General features: G+C 37.0%; 1 protein-coding gene across 3 annotated transcripts in view; it reads left to right on the top strand.

The window, feature by feature from the left end:
- Positions 1-17,901, top strand: part of WDR44 (WD repeat domain 44) — an 82,728-nt gene that overhangs the window by 36,142 nt on the left and 28,685 nt on the right. For all 3 annotated transcript variants that reach the window (XM_007465459.1, XM_007465461.1, XM_007465460.1), the window contains 7 exons: positions 973-1,068; positions 2,414-2,550; positions 3,684-3,767; positions 8,739-8,845; positions 9,600-9,751; positions 12,761-12,899; positions 14,177-14,241. In XM_007465459.1, coding sequence (XP_007465521.1) covers positions 973-1,068; positions 2,414-2,550; positions 3,684-3,767; positions 8,739-8,845; positions 9,600-9,751; positions 12,761-12,899; positions 14,177-14,241 — 780 coding nt within the window. The remainder of the gene's footprint in view (positions 1-972; positions 1,069-2,413; positions 2,551-3,683; positions 3,768-8,738; positions 8,846-9,599; positions 9,752-12,760; positions 12,900-14,176; positions 14,242-17,901) is intronic.

Raw genomic sequence — 17,901 nt, 5'->3', positions numbered from 1 at the left:
AGTCAGACAGAGAAAGACAAATATCATATGATATCGGAATCTTAAAAAAAAATGATACAAATGAACTTATTTACAAAACAGAAACATACAGACTTGGAAAACAAACTTATGGTTACCAAAGGGGAAAGGTGGGGGGAGGGATAAATTAGGAGTTTGGGATTAACATATACACACTACTATATATAAAATAATCAACAAGGACCTACTGTACAGCACAGGAAACTCTGCTCAATATTCTGTAATAACCTAAAAGGGAAAAGAACTTGAAAAAGAATAGATACATGTATATGTATAACTGAATCACTTTGCTGTACGCCTGAAACTAACACAACATTGTTAATCAACTATACTTCAATATAAAATAAAAAAAATTTTAAATCAAGGATTCTGTGGCCAATGGAACTTGGAATAAAATTCAAAGCACATACACACACAAAAAGACACTATAGTCTTTTCAGAGCCTTAGAGCTGAGGTCAACAGTGGCCTGATTTTGTAGGGTCCCCAAGCTAAAAATGGTCTTTATATTTTTAAAGGGTTGTTTTTTAAAAAAGAATATGCAACAGACACTATATATGAAGCAAAAAGCTTAAAATATTTACTATCTGGCTCTACAGAAAAAGTTTGCCAACCCCTACCCGCAAGATATCCATGTGTATAGCTCTGATTAATGGCAATATTAATGCTGGCATTTTACTGGTAGAGAACTGCTTTGGGCCCAGGTTCAAATAGAACATTTATTTGCTTTCAAGACTACTCAGACATTATTTCATGAGCAGCAACACTTTTGGTACCTAATGTTTTTCAGCATGCTGGGAATAATAAAAGACTGAAATGGAGTGCTCCATTTAAATTTTCAGTAGGCTCCATTATCTGTATTCTGGAATTCTTTAGAACTGTGTGTGGTAATGAATAATTGAATATTTATAGAAATTGATTCAGTCTACTTTCTGTTTATAAAATTATAATTTCAGGAAAATGGAAGAGCACCTGATGGGCAGACAATAGCAGGTGAAGTGATGGGCCCTCAGAGACCTAGATCCAACTCTGGGAGAGAGCTTACTGATGAGGTATAATTAGATTTTTTTGTTCTTGAAAACATAAAACATAGAGGTCATGATGAGAAGATGAAAAAATTCTAGAGATGAATGGTGATGTTGGTTGCATGACAATGTAAATGTACTTGATGCTGATGAACTATACAATTAAAAGTGGTTAAAATGGTAAATTTTGTATTATATATATTTTACCATGATTTTAAAAAATTTGCTTTATTGCTGTTAGGCAAAAAAATCATAATGTAGAGGAAAAAATGAAAATTGAAGATTGTCTTAGTTTTTTTTTTTTAATATGCTGGAGTTTGAACTCTGACTTAAACTTGCCATTTCACATAATTATATGGTGGAATAAGTGTATTGAAAGCAAGGCCTGTTTTATAGAAAGTGGGCTTAAAAAAAACTTGATATTATAGGTATATGTTTTTATACATATTGGATTATGTACAGTGTATACAGACTCAATGTTTAATTCTTACCTTAAAATTTAGTATGCATCTATTGGCCAATTTATTCAGAATGAAGTTTTGAAGCAAAATCTTAACTTTTGTTTCTTTTAAACAGTACATTTAAAAAAATTATTGTACTTTGGAAAATGGTTTGGTAGTTCCTCAAAATATTAAGCATCGAGTTACCATGACCCAGCAATACCAATCCTATGTATACACCAATGAGAAAGGAAAACATACATCGACACAAAAAATATACATAGGTGTTCATACTAGCGAAAGTGTGGAAACGACACAAATGTCCAACACTGATGAATGGATTAATAAAATGTAGTATATCCATCCATGTGGACTATTTTTTGGCAATTAAAAGGAAAGAGATACATGCTGCAATATGGATGAACCTTGACAGGATGATGCTAAGTGAAAGAAGCCAATCACAAAAGACTACATACTATATGATTTAATTTATATGAAATGTCCAGAATAGGCAAATCCATAGAGAAAAAAAGTAGATTCGTGGTTGCCAAGGACTGGGAGGAGAGGGGAATACAGCATGACAGCTAATGGGTTTATGGTTTTTTTGGGGGGAGGTAGAAATGTTCTAAACTTAGATAATGGTGATAATTGCACAACTCTGTGAATGTACTCAGAACCATTGAATTATACACTTTAAATGAGTGCATTTTGTGGTGTGGAAATTGTATCTCACTAAAAATGTTTAAAAAATTATTGTACAAGCGGGAGGGGCCACAACAGTGAGGGGCCCACGTACCGCAAAAAAAAAAAAAAAATTATTGTACATAGTACTGAATGTATCTAGAAAGTTCTTAGCTTGAATTTTTGAGGATTTTGTAGATTCAAAGAGATAATTAAATTATAGGTACTCTTGGTGTCATTTTTTACTTCAGGAAATTTTAGCCAGTGTAATGATTAAGAATCTGGATACTGGAGAAGAAATACCTTTGAGTCTTGCAGAAGAGAAACTGCCAACAGGTATTAATCCTCTCACTCTACACATCATGAGAAGGACTAAGGAATATGTAAGGTATGGCCTAATGTTATTATTAATCATTTGTAGTATTTCATTCAGAGTGGTGAAAAGTTCTCTGTTTATGAACTATGAGAGTCCCTAATTTGGTTTCATTCAGTCTTCTTTTTTTAAAGTTAGAATTAAAATTAGAGTTAGTTAATGTATGTATTCTTAAACTTTTTGCTCTCTTTTTTAAAATGAGCTTTTTTTTTTTAAGATTCCACATATAAGTGATATCATAAAGTATTTGTCTTTCTCTGTCTGATCTATTTCATTTAGCTTAATGCTCCCAAGGTCCATCCATGTTGTCACAAATGGCTGGATTTCCTTCCTTTTTTGACTGAATAAATATTCTTCTCTGAGTGTGTGTGTGTGTGTGTGTGTGTGTGTGTGTGTGTGTCACATTTTCTTTATTCAGCTTTGTTCTCAAGATTGTACAATTACTTGGGGAAAAATATATATATATCTTAAATCTCATAGTATTTGGTTTGTCTTCTTTTAAAATGATTTATATTGGATTGGCCAAAAAGTTTGTTCGGGTTTTGCTATGACATCTTACAGAAAACCGGAACAAACTTTTCAGCCAACCCAATATTATACTAGAGACAATATTAGAACACATGAAGCTAAAAAGCCATGTGGGATAAACACCTGGTCTTCTGAAACCTTGCTTTAAGGATCAGAAATTTTATAAATAATTGTATTGTCTTTTTAGGGTCAGAAAGTGTCTTTAGAGTGAGGTGATTGACTTTACTGTGAGATGTATGTAGAACTAAGAAATAATTTCTGTGAAAGCAAAGCTTTCACATGATGTGCCTGGTAAGTAAGGAGGGAGATATTTATAAGTTAATGTGTCATTTCTGTGCAGCATGTTTTGCCCAGCAAAAAGCCTTGTTTGTGTTAGGTTTTTCATAAATTCCTAAATTGCATTCGTTTGCATTTTGTACCTTGCACCTTGCTTAAAGATTCTACTCTATGATCTTTTAAGTCTTTAAATTCTCAGGGTCATCATTTAAATTAAACTTATATAAAGCATGTTAACATTTTTTTCTTACACTGATTAGCTAATTGTATACTAAGTACACATAGAGATTTTTGAGAAGTGTAGGGGAAATGGCTTCTTATAAAATGACTACTTCTTCTTGTAGTAATGACGCAGCACAGTCAGATGATGAAGAGAAGTTACAGTCTCAACAAACAGATACTGATGGTGGAAGGTTAAAACAGAAAACGTGAGTTACAGTACATCCCTTTTCTTCATTTCAGGCTTTTATTTTATATATATATACATATATATGTATATGTATGTATATATATATATATGTATATATATATGTATATATATGAGAGCTGCCATATTTTAAATCTATACTTTGTCCAGTTTATATGTCCATCCACTACTACCACTCCCTGCCCTCGGGCAATGGATTATGAGTTCCTTGAGGCTGTCTTGGTCATTTTTATAGCATCTGACGTACAGTAAATGATCGATACATTTTGCATCATGCTTGTATTTTTCTGATGGTAGGTGCCAGAAGTGTTGGTAGAAGAACATGATTGTCCTTGAAGTTGCTTTTTCCATTTCTCATCTCTCCAAATCCTATTTGTCTTTCTAAACCCAACTACGTGAGATTCTTCCTTACTACTCCAGTACATAGTAAAGTTTTTCCTGTTCTCAATTTCAATGACACCTATTGTCTACATAACTTACATTTGCTGTTTATATTTTATATTATCTTAAACTGTTTTCTGATTTTAAAAAATAAGATAAATACATGTTAAACAACTAGACCATATGTTGCAAAAGGATTTTGATCACATCATTCTTCTTTTTCCCCTATAAAAATCTAGCACAGTGGTGGACATGTATGTTTTGCTTGATTATACACAAGTCACTTAATTGGCAATAATTCAGTCTAAGGCCTAAAATGAGTTCTTCACTCAAGTCTGATCTTTTCCTAGTGTGGCAAGTATAGCAAAGAAAGCATTGAGATTTTTTAGAGCAGGTATGCCCACAGTGGAGGTATATGATAACACCTCAGCTATCTGGACCTTGGCCTTCTAGCAATGGCAACTATCGGGAATCAGAGAATTAGAATTATTCAGGAGACATATAGACATCCAGGAAAGATGTCACTTGCTCCATGCACTAAAGCTCATTATTTTTTAAAAGTAAAGCTCCTCAGGTTCATTCAAAGCCTTTATACGTACTTCTTACATAATTTCTAAAAATCTGGTCATCTGGTATCTGATCTCAGAGCAAAATAGAAGCAGCAAACTGACATGTAAATCAGCACATAAGAATGTCAGATAATACTCTGATTGCAAGAGAGGAATCAGGAAAATGATAAAAAAAGGACTCACACATTGCACAACCATTTCACATGGCAGTGCTTTCAACTTCTTCTTATGTTGTGACATACAGAACATGGTATTATTTGCACTGAACCCTGGGGTAAACTGATGAGGCAGCTGATGGCCAAAAGAGACTGGCCCAGGGTTCTGGTTTCTCTGGGCCCTACCCTGTTGCCTTGAAGGCTGAGAGGGGAACCAATATTATGGCTCACTTGCAATCCATTTGAAAAGCCTTGAATGTATTAAAGAATAGTAAAGATGGTAACTGACCCTATTTATTAAAGAAAGAAACTTATTGAGCATTAAGTGCCATTAAAGAAGGCATAAAAGTATGTATTTTAGAAATGTTCTCATCCAAAATGATTAAAATATGTTTCCTTGCTTAAAGTAGTACTTTAAGTACTACTTTAAAGTAGTACTTTAAACCTGTAGTTAAGCAGAAAATATAACTTCAGAGTTATAGGTAGCAGAGACCTTATTGTGATTTTAAAAATGGTTTATCTGTTTTTAATCTCTATATCTGTATTTAATCTCTGTAGCACAGATATAGAGAACAAATTAGTGGTTACCAGTGGGGAGAGGGAAGGTGGGGGAGGCAAGATAGGGGTAAGGAATTAAGAGGTACAAACTACTGTGTGTAAAATAAATAAGCTACAAGGACATATTGTACAGCATGGGGAATATAGCCACTATTTTATAATAACTTTAATTTTTATTTTATATTGGAGTATAGTTGATTTACAATAGCATGTTAGTTTTACAGGTGTACAGCAAAGTGATTCAGTTATACATATATCCATTCTTTTTCAGATTCTTTTCCCATAAAGGTTATTACTCAATATTGAGTAGAGTTCCCTGTGCTATACAGTAGGTCCTTGTTGATTCTCTATTTTATATATAGTAGTGTGTATATGATAATCCCAAACTCCTAATTTATCCCCCCCCCCACCTTTCCCCTTTGGTAACCGTAAGTTTGTTTTCGAAGTCTGTATGTTTCTCTTTTGTAAATAAGTTCATTTGTATCCTTGTTTTTAGATTCCACATGTAAGTGATATCATGTGATATTTGTCTTTCCCTGTCTGACTTACTTCACTTAGTATGATAACCTCTAGGTCCGTCCATGTTGCTGCAAATGGCAGTATTTCATTCTTTTTTATGACTGAGTAATATTCCATTGTATATATGTACCACATCTTCTTTATCCATTCCTCTGTCGATGGACATTTAGGTTGCTTCCATGTCTTGGCTATTGTGAGTAGTGCAGGTATGAACATTGGGGTGCATGTATCTTTTCAAAGTATGGTTTTCTCCAGATATATGCCCAGAGAAGTGGGATTGCTGGATCATATGGTAGTTCTTTTAGTTTTTTAAGGAACCTCCATACTGTTGTCCATAGTGACTGTACCAATTTACATTCCCACCAACAGTGTAGGAGGGTTCCCTTCTCTCCACACCTTCTCCAGCATTTATTGTTTGTAGACTTTCTGATGATGGCCATTCTGACCGATGTGAGGTGATACCTCATTGTAGTTTTGATTTGCATTTCTCTAATAATTAGTGATGTTGAGCATCTTTTCGTGTGCTCTTTGGCCATCTGTATGCCTTCTTTGGAGAAATGTCCATTTAGATTTTCTGCCCATTTTTTGATTGGGTTGTTTGGTTTTTTTGATATTGAGCTGCATGAGCTGTTTTGTATATTTTGGAAATGAATCCCTTGTCTGTCACTTCGTTTGCAAATATTTTCTCCCATTCTGTGGGCTTTCTTTGTTTATGGTTTCCTTTGCTGTGCAAAAGCTTTTAAGTTTAATTGGGTCCCATTTGTTTATTTTTGTTTTTATTTTCATTACTGCAGGAGGTGGATCCAAAAAGATCTTGCTGCGATTTATGTCAGAGTGTTCTGCCTATGTTTTCCTCTAAGAGTTTTGTAGTATCAGGTCTTACATTTAGGTCTTTAATCCATTTTGAGTTTATTTTTGTGTTTGATGTTAGAAAATGTTCTAATTTCATTCTTTTACGTGTAGCTGTCCAGTTTTCCCAGCACCACTTATTGAAGAGACTGTCGTTTCTCCAGTGTATATTCTTGCCTCCTTTGTCATACATTAATTGACCATAGGTGGAGTATATATAATCTATAAAAAGTTTGAATCACTACATTATACACCTGAAACTAATATAATATTATAAATCAACTATACCTCAAAAAAAAAGGTTTACCTGGGAATTCCCTGGCAGTCCAGTGGTTAGCACTCTGCACTTTCACTGCCGAGGGCCCGGGTTTGATTCCCGGTTAGGGAACTAAGATCCCACAAGCCACGTGGTGTGGCCAAAAGAAAAAGGTTTATCATCTGTGTTTTATGATTATCAAAAGTAATACAGAAATGGGTAAAAAAGAAAATGAAAGCCTCTCATACTCTCACCCCCAGAAATAATCTTTACGTATGTTCACCATAGAATTTTTTTTAATTTATTTATTTTTGGCTGTGTTGGGTCTTCATTGCTGTGTGCGGGCTTTCTCTAGTTGCGGCGAGCAGGGGCTACTCTTCTTTGCCATGCGTGGGCTTCTCATTGCGGTGGCTTCTCTTGTTGCAGAGCACAGGCTCTAGGCGCGTGGGCTTCACTAGTTGTGGCACGTGGGCTCAGTAGTTGTGGCTCATGGGCTCTAGAGCGCAGGCTCAGTAGTTGTGGCGCACGGGCTTAATTGCTCCACGGCATGTGGGATCTTCCCGGACCAGGAATCAAACCCCTGTCCCCTGCATTGGCACGTGGATTCTTAACCACTGTGCCACCAGGGAAGTCCCCACCATAGAATTTTTTTTCTCACAAAAGTGAAGTTATACTGTGTCTATAGTTTATTGGCTTTTTTAAAAAAATACCTATTATGTAATGGACATCTCTTCATATCGGTACCAGTTGTAGCATATTGTAGTCTTTCTGTCAGTTAGACATGGGAGATTGGTGCTGCAGATAAAATAGTTAGGAAGACAATCATAGTCTCTGCCCTCATAGAGCTTCCAGTTAAATAAGAGAAACAGACACTAAACATGTAATTACACAGATAAATCTAACTATGTTTGTAGTAATTACTATAAAAGAATATATGGGGTGCTATGGGAGTGTATAACAGGAAAATCTGTTCTAAAGAGTCAAGGAGGGCTTTTTTAAAAGAGAGCTATTTGTTCTGAGACCTAAAAGATGAGTAGAAATTAGCCAAGGGAGAAGTGTTCCAGGCAGAAATAACCACCCATCCAAAGGCCTTGAGGTGACTAAAAGCTTGGTACATTTCAAGAACTGAAGTTAGGGCTTCCCTGGTGGCACAGTGGTTAAGAATCCGCCTGCCAATGCAGGGGACACGGGTTCGAGTCCTGGTCTGGGAAGATCCTACATGCCGCAGAGCAACTAAGCCCGTGCGCCACAACGACTGAGCCTATGCTCTAGAGCCCGCGAGCCACAACTGCTGAGCCCATGTGCCACAACTAGTGAAGCCCACACGCCCAGGTATCTGCACTTTAAAACACTCCCCTCCCACTCCGTTCCCACCAAGTGATTATTATCCACCACTGAAAACTAGTGCTCTAGAGGATATGATATTATACACTGGGGGGAACTGCCTATATTTCCTTTGTAGCCATATTGATTTGAGTATATTTATTCCATAGAACAAGGGATTGGGGAACTCAAAGACCTACTATGTATATAAAAAAGGAGTTATTTCAAAATGATACACTTTACCAGTCACAGCTCATGAGATTATCTGTGAATTGTTGAACTTTTACAATTAGTCGAGTTAATAAGAAGTAATTTGGGTTGGGTTTTTTGGTTTTTTTCTTTTTTTTGGTATTTTTGTTAAGGACTCAACTAAAGAAGTTCCTAGGAAAATCAGTAAAGAGAGCAAAGCACCTTGCTGAGGAATACGGCGAACGTGCTGTAAATAAAGTTAAAAGTGTTAGAGACGAAGGTAAGTGAAATAGAACATTTCAACTGAATACTTAATTGATTTGTAATCATTTAAATTTAGCCTGTAGCTTGTAAGAAGCATTCTATTTTATTGAAAGTAATAAACCTTAATAGCTCATATCTTAGTATTTCAATAAATCATTACTCTCACTATCAGTTTTATGAGTGGGAAGAAAAATGAATTTCTGCATCTTAAACATGAATTTGTACATACTTTGTGACTAGCAACCTGGAAGAGTTGAGTGTTCGGTAATCAGTTGTAAATTCGTTTTGTAAGGCTGTTTAGTGTTTATAAATATTCTCAAAATTAGGTAAATTTTCGGAATTTCCACACCTTAACTTCCTATGCCTTTGTTATAATTGTGCTCATTTGTTTTATTTAATAAACACTTATATAGTATTTATTCTGTGCCAGACACTGTTCCAAGCACTTTCACCTGTGTTAACTCATTTAATCCTCTTAAAAACTCTATGAGGTAAGTACCATTATTATCCTCATTTTATAGATGAGAAAACTGAGGCACAAAAAGGTCAAATACCTTGCCCATAGTCACACACATAATAAATGGCAGAGCTGGATTTGGACCCAGGCAATCTGGTACCAGAATCCATGCTGCTAACCAATATGCTGTTTAGTAATACACAGATTTTGCTTTTCTAATTAATGAATTTTCTTGGTAAGCAGTAGATATGAAAATATGACAGTAGCAATATCTATATTAGCTAGTGATGGTTTCTATTGCTTTTCTATTCAGTGTTTCATACCGATCAAGATGATCCTTCATCAAGTGATGATGAAGGAATGCCATACACAAGACCAGTTAAATTCAAAGCAGCACATGGCTTCAAAGGACCTTATGATTTTGATCAGATCAAAGTGGTACAAGATCTTAGTGGTGAACATATGGTAAGCAACCTTTTTATTTTTCAGGATTGATTCTGTTTTCATTGAGAGAAATATTTTGGTTTCTATAAAGCTGATGTCTTATGTATGTAATTTCGCTAGCCTGAGCCATGAAAAGTGAATTGATAATAATATGATTTAATGAATAGGTAATGCAAAGTCTGTCTCTGAATCATTGTTCAAGAAGTGACTTATTGAATAAGTAAACTCTAGGCCTGTATTATTAAGAAAGCTATGCAGGGCTTCCCTGGTGGCGCAGTGCTTGAGAGTCCGCCTGCCGATGCAGGAGACGCGGGTTCGTGCCCCGTTTCGGGAAGATCCCACATGCCGCGGAGCAGCTGGGCCCGTGAGCCATGGCCGCTGAGCCTGCGCGTCCGGAGCCTGTGCTCCGCAAATGGGAGAGGCCACAACAGTGAGAGGCCCGCATAACGCAAGAAAAAAAAAAAAAAAAAAAAAAAAAAAAAAAGAAAGCTATGCAAACTTTCTTTTACCAGAGAAAGGTACCAAACTTTAAAGCAGTTAAGGGTGATCTGTCACTTTGAACAATGTTTAAAATGCTCCCTGGTATATTTTAAATAATTTATACAAATATTTCAGAAGCTCAATATATTTTGTAAAGTGACAGAACAAGGAGAGAGGTAGAGGTACAAGTTGTCTATCAGAGTTAAAATGTACCAAAGTAGATAAAAAGTTCACAAATACATTACAGTTATCCCCTGAAAATGCTAGGAATGCAGGGAAGGCAGTAATAAACTCAGAACTGGGTAAGTGATACTGTTGGTCTTTGATCGGGGAATCTACTTATCTATTTAGATTTTAAATCTAAAAGTTGGCTTACACATATCAGTTGGCAGCCAGATTTGAATTTACTTTGGTGCTTATAATCTACACATAAAATGTTTGAGTTGTATAGCACAGGGAACTATATTCAATATCCTGTGATAAACTATAATGGGAAAGAATATGAAAAAGAATGTATATGTATAACTGAATCACTGTGCTGTACAGCAGAAATTAACACAACATTGTAAATCAACTATACTTCAATAAAATAAATTTTTTAAAAAGTTTCAATTGAGGGCTTCCCTGGTGGCGCAGTGGTTGAGAGTCCACCTGCCGATGCAGGGGATGCGGGTTCGTGCCCCGGTCCAGGAAGATCCCACATGCTGCGGAGCGGCTGGGCCCGTGAGCCATGGTCGCTGAGCCTGCGCGTCCAGAGCCTGTGCTCCGCAATGGGAGAGGCCACAGCAGTGAGAGGCCCATGTACCGCAAAAAAAAAAAAAACGTTTCAATTGATTATAGTAACTTCCTTAAGGAATCTGATGAATTTCCTTGTACTGTATTGGTTCTATTTCATTATTTCCAGTTTTAAGTAAATCTCATTGAAGTAGGCTCCAAATGACAAATTTCTTAACATACTTGAATTTTGTGGAAATGAATGTTATTCCAGTAAATAAACTGTTACCTTTAACTTGGATGATCTTTTTGACCTGCATAGATGTGTGTTATAACAGTGGTTATAACAGTATTTATTGTAATAGGAGTTGGCCTTTCCAATTTAAGTGTTCACATTCTTTACCATGCCTGCCCCCCCCGCCACACACACACACACACACACACACACACACTTCCGCACCGTTCTTAGTACTGTCTCTCTGGGAATTTTAGCCATATGCTGCAAAACCTTTTTTCTGGGGAGAAAAATAGAATGAGACCACACCATTCCAACACTTCTAAATGACCAGTGCTGTGAGGGTCACTGCTAAGCTGGGCCTTATTCTTCCCTCAGCCCTGGTCAGGAGTTGTTATTGCTATTCTGAGGTCTGTGCCCCCTCCTATCCCACTCACCCTCATGTTCAGCTAGGAGATTGAGATCCCAGACTAGGACTTGTTCTTTTGCAATGAAGGTTTCTGGCCACCTCAGATCTCCCATTTCCATTAATATGTGGACAAGGTTTTGGGTCTTGAAGTAGTTAGTTTATTTTTATTTTTTTATAAATTTATTTTTTTGTTTGTTTTATTTTTGGCTGCGTTCGGCCTTCGCTGCTGCACATGTGCCCTCTCCAGTTGCATCGAGTGGGGACTACTCTTCATTGAGTGCACAGGCTTCTCATTGCAGTGGCTTCTCCTGTTGCGGTGCCCGGGCTCTAGGCGCACAGGCTTCAGTAGTTGTGGCTCATCAGCTCTAGAGCGCAGTCTCAGTAGTTGTGGCGCACGGGCTTAGCTGCTCCATGGCATGCGGGGTCCTTCCGGACCAGGACTCGAACCCATGTCCCTTGCACTGGCAGGCGGATACCTAACCATTGTGCCACCAGGGAAGCCTGAAGTTGTTAGTTTATATTATGCAAACTGCAACTGTCTTTTCCCTCTCTTCTAAAAGTCCCTTTTTGTGGTATTATAGCATCATTGGACTATTGGCCTTAAGTGGTGTTAGTTATGTGAGCATTATCTTAGTGTATAGTAAGTCCCCTACATACGACCCTTGTTGTGAACTTTCAAAGATGCGAACGTGCGTTCACATGTCTAGTCACGTAAGTTAGTTCATGTGTCTGGCGTACATTGTCATGTGTGTGCATCCTCTACAAGTGGTTGTGTCTTTGTGTACTTTACTGTACAGTACTCTATAGAGTACAGTAGTACAGTATCCTTATTTCAAGCCCATGATGTCCGGAAACAGGCGTAAAAGCAGCGGTGTTGTAGCTGGTACTGTACTATGCTTTTCAAGGTGTACTGTACTGTAAGATTTTAAATGTTTTCTTTATTTTTTGTGTTTGTTGTTTATGTATTATTTGTGTGAAAAGTAATATAAACCTATTACAGTACAGTACTGTATGGTTGATTGTGTTAGTTGGGTACCTAGGCTGACGTTTTACAAACGCACTCTCGGAATGGAACTTGTTCATATGTAGGGGATTTACTGTATGTGTAATTCGGCATAATTTTTTTCTTTGGCTTAAAAACAATGTCTCAACTTCTAAAGTAATAACTTTGAACCTTCCTTTGTTTTCACAGGGAGCTGTTTGGACCATGAAATTTTCTCACTGTGGCAGATTACTTGCCTCAGCTGGACAAGACAATGTAGTAAGAATATGGGCTTTAAAAAATGCTTTCGACTATTTCAACAATATGCGGATGAAATACAATACTGAAGGTATTTTTCATTTATTGGTGGGTTTTAAAAAATCTGGAGACATCTGGCATTTTTACATTTTAGGTATAATGATACCCTCTTATCTGGCAATCATTTGCAGCAAGCACTACTTTACATAAAAGCCACAAACTTAAAACAGAAGTCAACAGCAAAAAGCATCTAAACCCAGTGAAAAAAACTACCACAAAGTTTTTGACTTTATCTCTTTTTAGGTGTACTGCAGAGTTAAATTCATCAACTACCGAGAACAAAGTCATTTGGTTTCCCCTGGTAACTTTCAGTTCTATCTTAGGTTAAAATGAAATATCTGATTAATCTAGAAAAAGAATGAGAATAATGTTTACATCCAGTAAGTAAAGAATGATTAAGGAAACATAGCCATGGAAAGTAAATGTGATTTGTCAGTACATCAAAGGGTATATGAAACTAGGTTAAATGGAAAAGAGAAACCCCAGAACATGATGTGTATATGCAACGATTACAACTATGTAAAATATTTCTGTATCGTGTTATCAGCAAAGTGTGTAAAATTGATGTAAATAGGAGCTCTAAGTTTATGGGATTCTTTTCTTGTAATTATTGTCATTATTTAACTGCAGTACATTTTCTCCACAAACCCCTCACCACCCAATCATCCAAGGCTGAACACAGAAGTTAAGGGATGGGAGAAAGGAGAATAGAGGTAGTATGGGCAGGAGTATAGACTGTAGTTGAAGCAGCAGTTTGAGGAACATAGAAATCTAGGGAGAGCCACTAAACTGGCCAGCGAGGCCCATATACTTTAGTAGCCCCATGGGGTTGTTTGCAATATGTTATAATACATAATTCAAGATGATGATGAGTTGACAAAAAGTAAAACTATGTTTATTATACATTTATTGCCCTGCCTGGAGCAGAAAGACTATTTTCAGTGGCCATTGAGACTTAGCCCAGCCCAGACCCTTCCTGCCCCTGTATTCATCTTCCTAACTGTTACGATTGGCAAGAATGTCTTCACGATGAATAATGAGGACTTAACAGTATTTTTTTTAATTGGGGAAATGGTTAAGCCATTTTATAAATATTTTATATAAAAATGATAAAAACAAATATTTTGGTGCCTAAGAGTTAACGCTTCGCTTGTTTAGAAAAATGTATTTTTCCAGAATGATGTATTCTATGACTTTTAATTAGGTGTTACTGTATTATTATTTCTGATTGGGGTGTGTGTGTGTGTGTGTGTGTGTGTGTACACTTGTATATATACGTGCCTTTTTACAATTATTATGTTGTTTTAGGACGTGTGTCCCCATCACCTTCTCAGGAAAGTCTAAATTCATCAAAATCTGATACAGATACAGGGGTATGTTTATTATTTTATGGTTACTATTGTTACATACTATGATTTTTTTACCATAAAGTACCTTTTTGTTTATCAGATATTACAGGTACATGAAAGCGTTTAAAATTGAGATGCATTAGAACTGAGAGTTTTTTTCTATTAGAATTGGTAAATGAAAAATTGTGATGTTTAAAGATGGTCAGACAGTAACTAATATTACTCAAGCTACTATACTAATGTAAACTTAAATAAAAAAATTCCCTCCCCTCAAATCCATGTTAGATATTTTAAAAATAATAATAGTAACAGACACCTGAATTAAAGATAATTAAGGAAAGAAAAAAGATATTGAAATATTTTCATTTTTCCATCTTCTTGGTTTAATAAATGTTTTATCCCAGTGTCAGGTAGTTTAAAATATCTTAATGATTTTCATTTGGTTTCAGAGCTGGAAGGTTAAATATAACTAGTTTTAACCTAAGAAGCAGAATGCAAAATATTCTAAGCTGTCCCTGTGCTTCTTGTGTATTCAGCAAGGCAAGGGTGATGTAAACAAAGAGAACCTAAAATGTCCATCTGCTCAACAGTATTTTCCTGGGATTTCATTGGCTCTATAGTATTTGACACTAATTTTTCCCTACTCTAAACATACTCCTCTCAGCTTTCCATGGTTCTGTTCCTCCTTGTTCTCTTCCTATATCCCTGCTGTCTCTTCCTCTTCCACCCCCTAAAATGTTGCTGTTTTTCTGGATTTTGTCCTTTGGCTATTCTCAGTTGACATATTCACTCGCTACCTCCAATCCTGAACTGGCTTTAGCTCCATAATTCTTGTTTCCTTTCAATAGCTTTATGTTTTTTAAACAACAGTGAAATCTTATTGTGCATGCTGCCCTTTTCACATAATAATATATATAGGCTCTCTCCACCTACACGTTCTTTAAGCACGTCAATTAATAGGTCTGAAACTAAACTCCCTCAACAAATGTTTTCTGAGTGCCTGTTACTTGTGCCAGACACTGCTAGATTCTGCAAAGTCAAATGAGACTTATTTTCTGGCCTCAGGGACCTTGCTAACTAGTGAAATAGATATATCTGCAATTATAGTATTGGATGGTAATACTCTATAGAAGATACTACACAAATATACAAGTTAGCCTTATGAATTAGGGTGTCAGGAAAAACTCCCTGGAGGCTTTGAACGAGGAATCAACTATGTGAGGGAAGGAAGGGGCGTATCAGAGCAAATAGCAAGTGCAAAGGCATGGAGGCTGAAACAACATGGCATGTTAAAGGTACTACCTGGCTGGAGCAAAGGGTGCATGTGTGAGAGTTGTAGGAAAGGTAGGCAGGATTGGTATTTTCAGTGGCTTTTTCTATTAAACCAAAACATATGAACTTTATCCTCAAGGTACTAGGGGAAGATGGGCTTTGAGGGGTTTGGGTCAGAAGCTGAATTAAAATGTTCAGATTTTTGTTTTGGAATGAGCATTCTCGTAGCAGTGTAAAAGATAGATTGGATGGGGGCTCCTGGCTAGAGACAGGGAGACCACTTAAGAGGCTCTCAACCCCAGAGAGAAATGGGTACTTCGATTATGGTAGATTATGATAGCAGTGAGTCTAGAAACCATAAAGGGGAGCTGAATTTGAGAAATATAAAAGAAGGACTTGATGACTGGACTACCTGGGGTAGTAAGTGAGTAGACTAGTATGATTCCCAGGTGTCCAGCTTGAGCAACTGGCTAGATATTAATGGTCGTTCACGGAAATAGTTTTATTATTATCTACCCACAGCCCTGCTTCTCCTGTTTTGAGCCTTCTTTAATGGTATCAACATCCATAAGTTACCTTTTTAACTCAGAAACACTCTTATTACTTTTTCTTCCTTACCCACATACCAAATTAGTTAAAAATTCTATCCACTCCACCTCCTCCTACAAATGCCCATGGAATCTGACCCCTCATTACTCACCTCTTCTAGGTCCTTGACACTCATTTAAATGCTTGCTGTAGCCTCCTAGTTGGTTTTTCTGTCGCTGGTCTCTACTGCCACCAGCTTTTTTTTTTTGGCCACACCACGTGGCTTGCGGGATCAAACCTGTGCCCCCTGCAGTGAAAGCATGGGGTCCTAACCACTGGACCTCCAGGAGATTCCCTTTTTTTTTTTGTCAAAATACAGACCTGTGCCATTTTGTGATTTAAAGTCTTCTGGTGGCTCCTTGTCACCATTCTTCCTGATATTACCTCATCTTACCTTTTTAACTCAGTTCTAATTCCCTAGTACCTGTGCATCCTACTTGCCATGCCAGATATAGGTCTGTATCCTAAACTCTCTTGCACTTTCATGTCTTTGTTCATGTTGTTTGCTTTGCCAGGAATTCCCTCCCTGTCCCCTTATCTTACAGGGCAAAGCCCTACTCATCCTTCAAGATTCAGCTCAAATATCTTATCTTCTCTTATTATTTTCTCTAAATCAAGCAGACAAAATTGTTCCTCACTTGTGTTCTGACAGTACATCATATGTACTTTGATATTGATATTATTTACTATGCCTTCCTTGGCAGTTTGTCCCTCTGGCTAGGCTCAGGGCTGATTTAAGGCAAAGAACTGTACTTCACAGATCTTAGTATTCTTGGAACCTAACCCCATGCCTGACTGTGGTAGACCTAAATCAGTGTTGAATTCCTGCTTCTGTGCCTTTCATTCATTCCTATTCCCCTTATCTGGATGCCTGTGGTCTCCGTTTTTTCTACTTAAAACTTGCCCATTCTTGAAGGCCCACTTCCTCCATAAAGCCTTCACTGACTAATGTAGCAGTGAAAATTTTAACCACTTTGCTTTAGGGGAAAAGGATTTGCTTTTATTAGTTTAATTTACCATAAAGTTTCCAGGCCTTGATTCCTATTAAAAACAGAGACTATTTGTACTATCTTATATCATGCTTATTTTAACAATCCTACTTACAGATTCTTAACTACTTCCATCCCCACCCCACCCCCACAAAAAAAAAAACCTGAGTAACTCCCAATCTTGTTTGAATAGAAGACCTTTTAAATGAGGAGCACAGGGACTTCCCTGGAGGTCCAGTGGGTTGGGACTCCACGCTTCCAACGCAAGGGGCATGGGTTCTATCCCTGGTCGGGCAACTAAGATCCCACATGCCTCGTGGTGTGGCCCAAAAAAAAAAAAAATGAGCGTAGTAGTTCTTTGACCCAAAAAGTACTGAGCCCCTGGAGTACTGAGCCTTTTTTCTGGAGTAGTTGAGTATCATTTATATCTATTGTTTTCAGGAAAAGATACTTTGGGGTTCCTTTCACTTCTGTCATTCTATATGGGGACAGTTAAAAGAAGCCTCTGTTTCATATGCCTTTGTCTTTAACCTAGTACTTGCTGCACTGAGGCACAGTAAGCACAGTGGAGTTTATTTCCCTGATATGTGTGTTCTTTTTTCTTTTTTCTCATGATAGTGATATCTTATATATATCTCTTGATACATTTTTACTCTTGCCTTCTTAGCATCCATGTAAAATAGAATACATAAAAGTACCTATTGTACAGTTGGGCATACAAAGTGACACACCCAAGATCACTCACCTACTCATTGGTCATGCCAAGCCTAGAATTCTGGCTCTTATGCTCTCTGTTTCTATTGATTTCCAAAAGTAGCTCAGTAAATGTAAGGAA

Source organism: Lipotes vexillifer, unplaced genomic scaffold (assembly GCF_000442215.2).
Source record: "Lipotes vexillifer unplaced genomic scaffold, Lipotes_vexillifer_v1.1 scaffold560, whole genome shotgun sequence".
In the NCBI taxonomy this organism is placed as follows: domain Eukaryota; kingdom Metazoa; phylum Chordata; class Mammalia; order Artiodactyla; family Lipotidae; genus Lipotes; species Lipotes vexillifer.
Note: the sequence above shows the minus strand (reverse complement) of the source record. Positions and strands in the feature narration are given on the sequence as shown.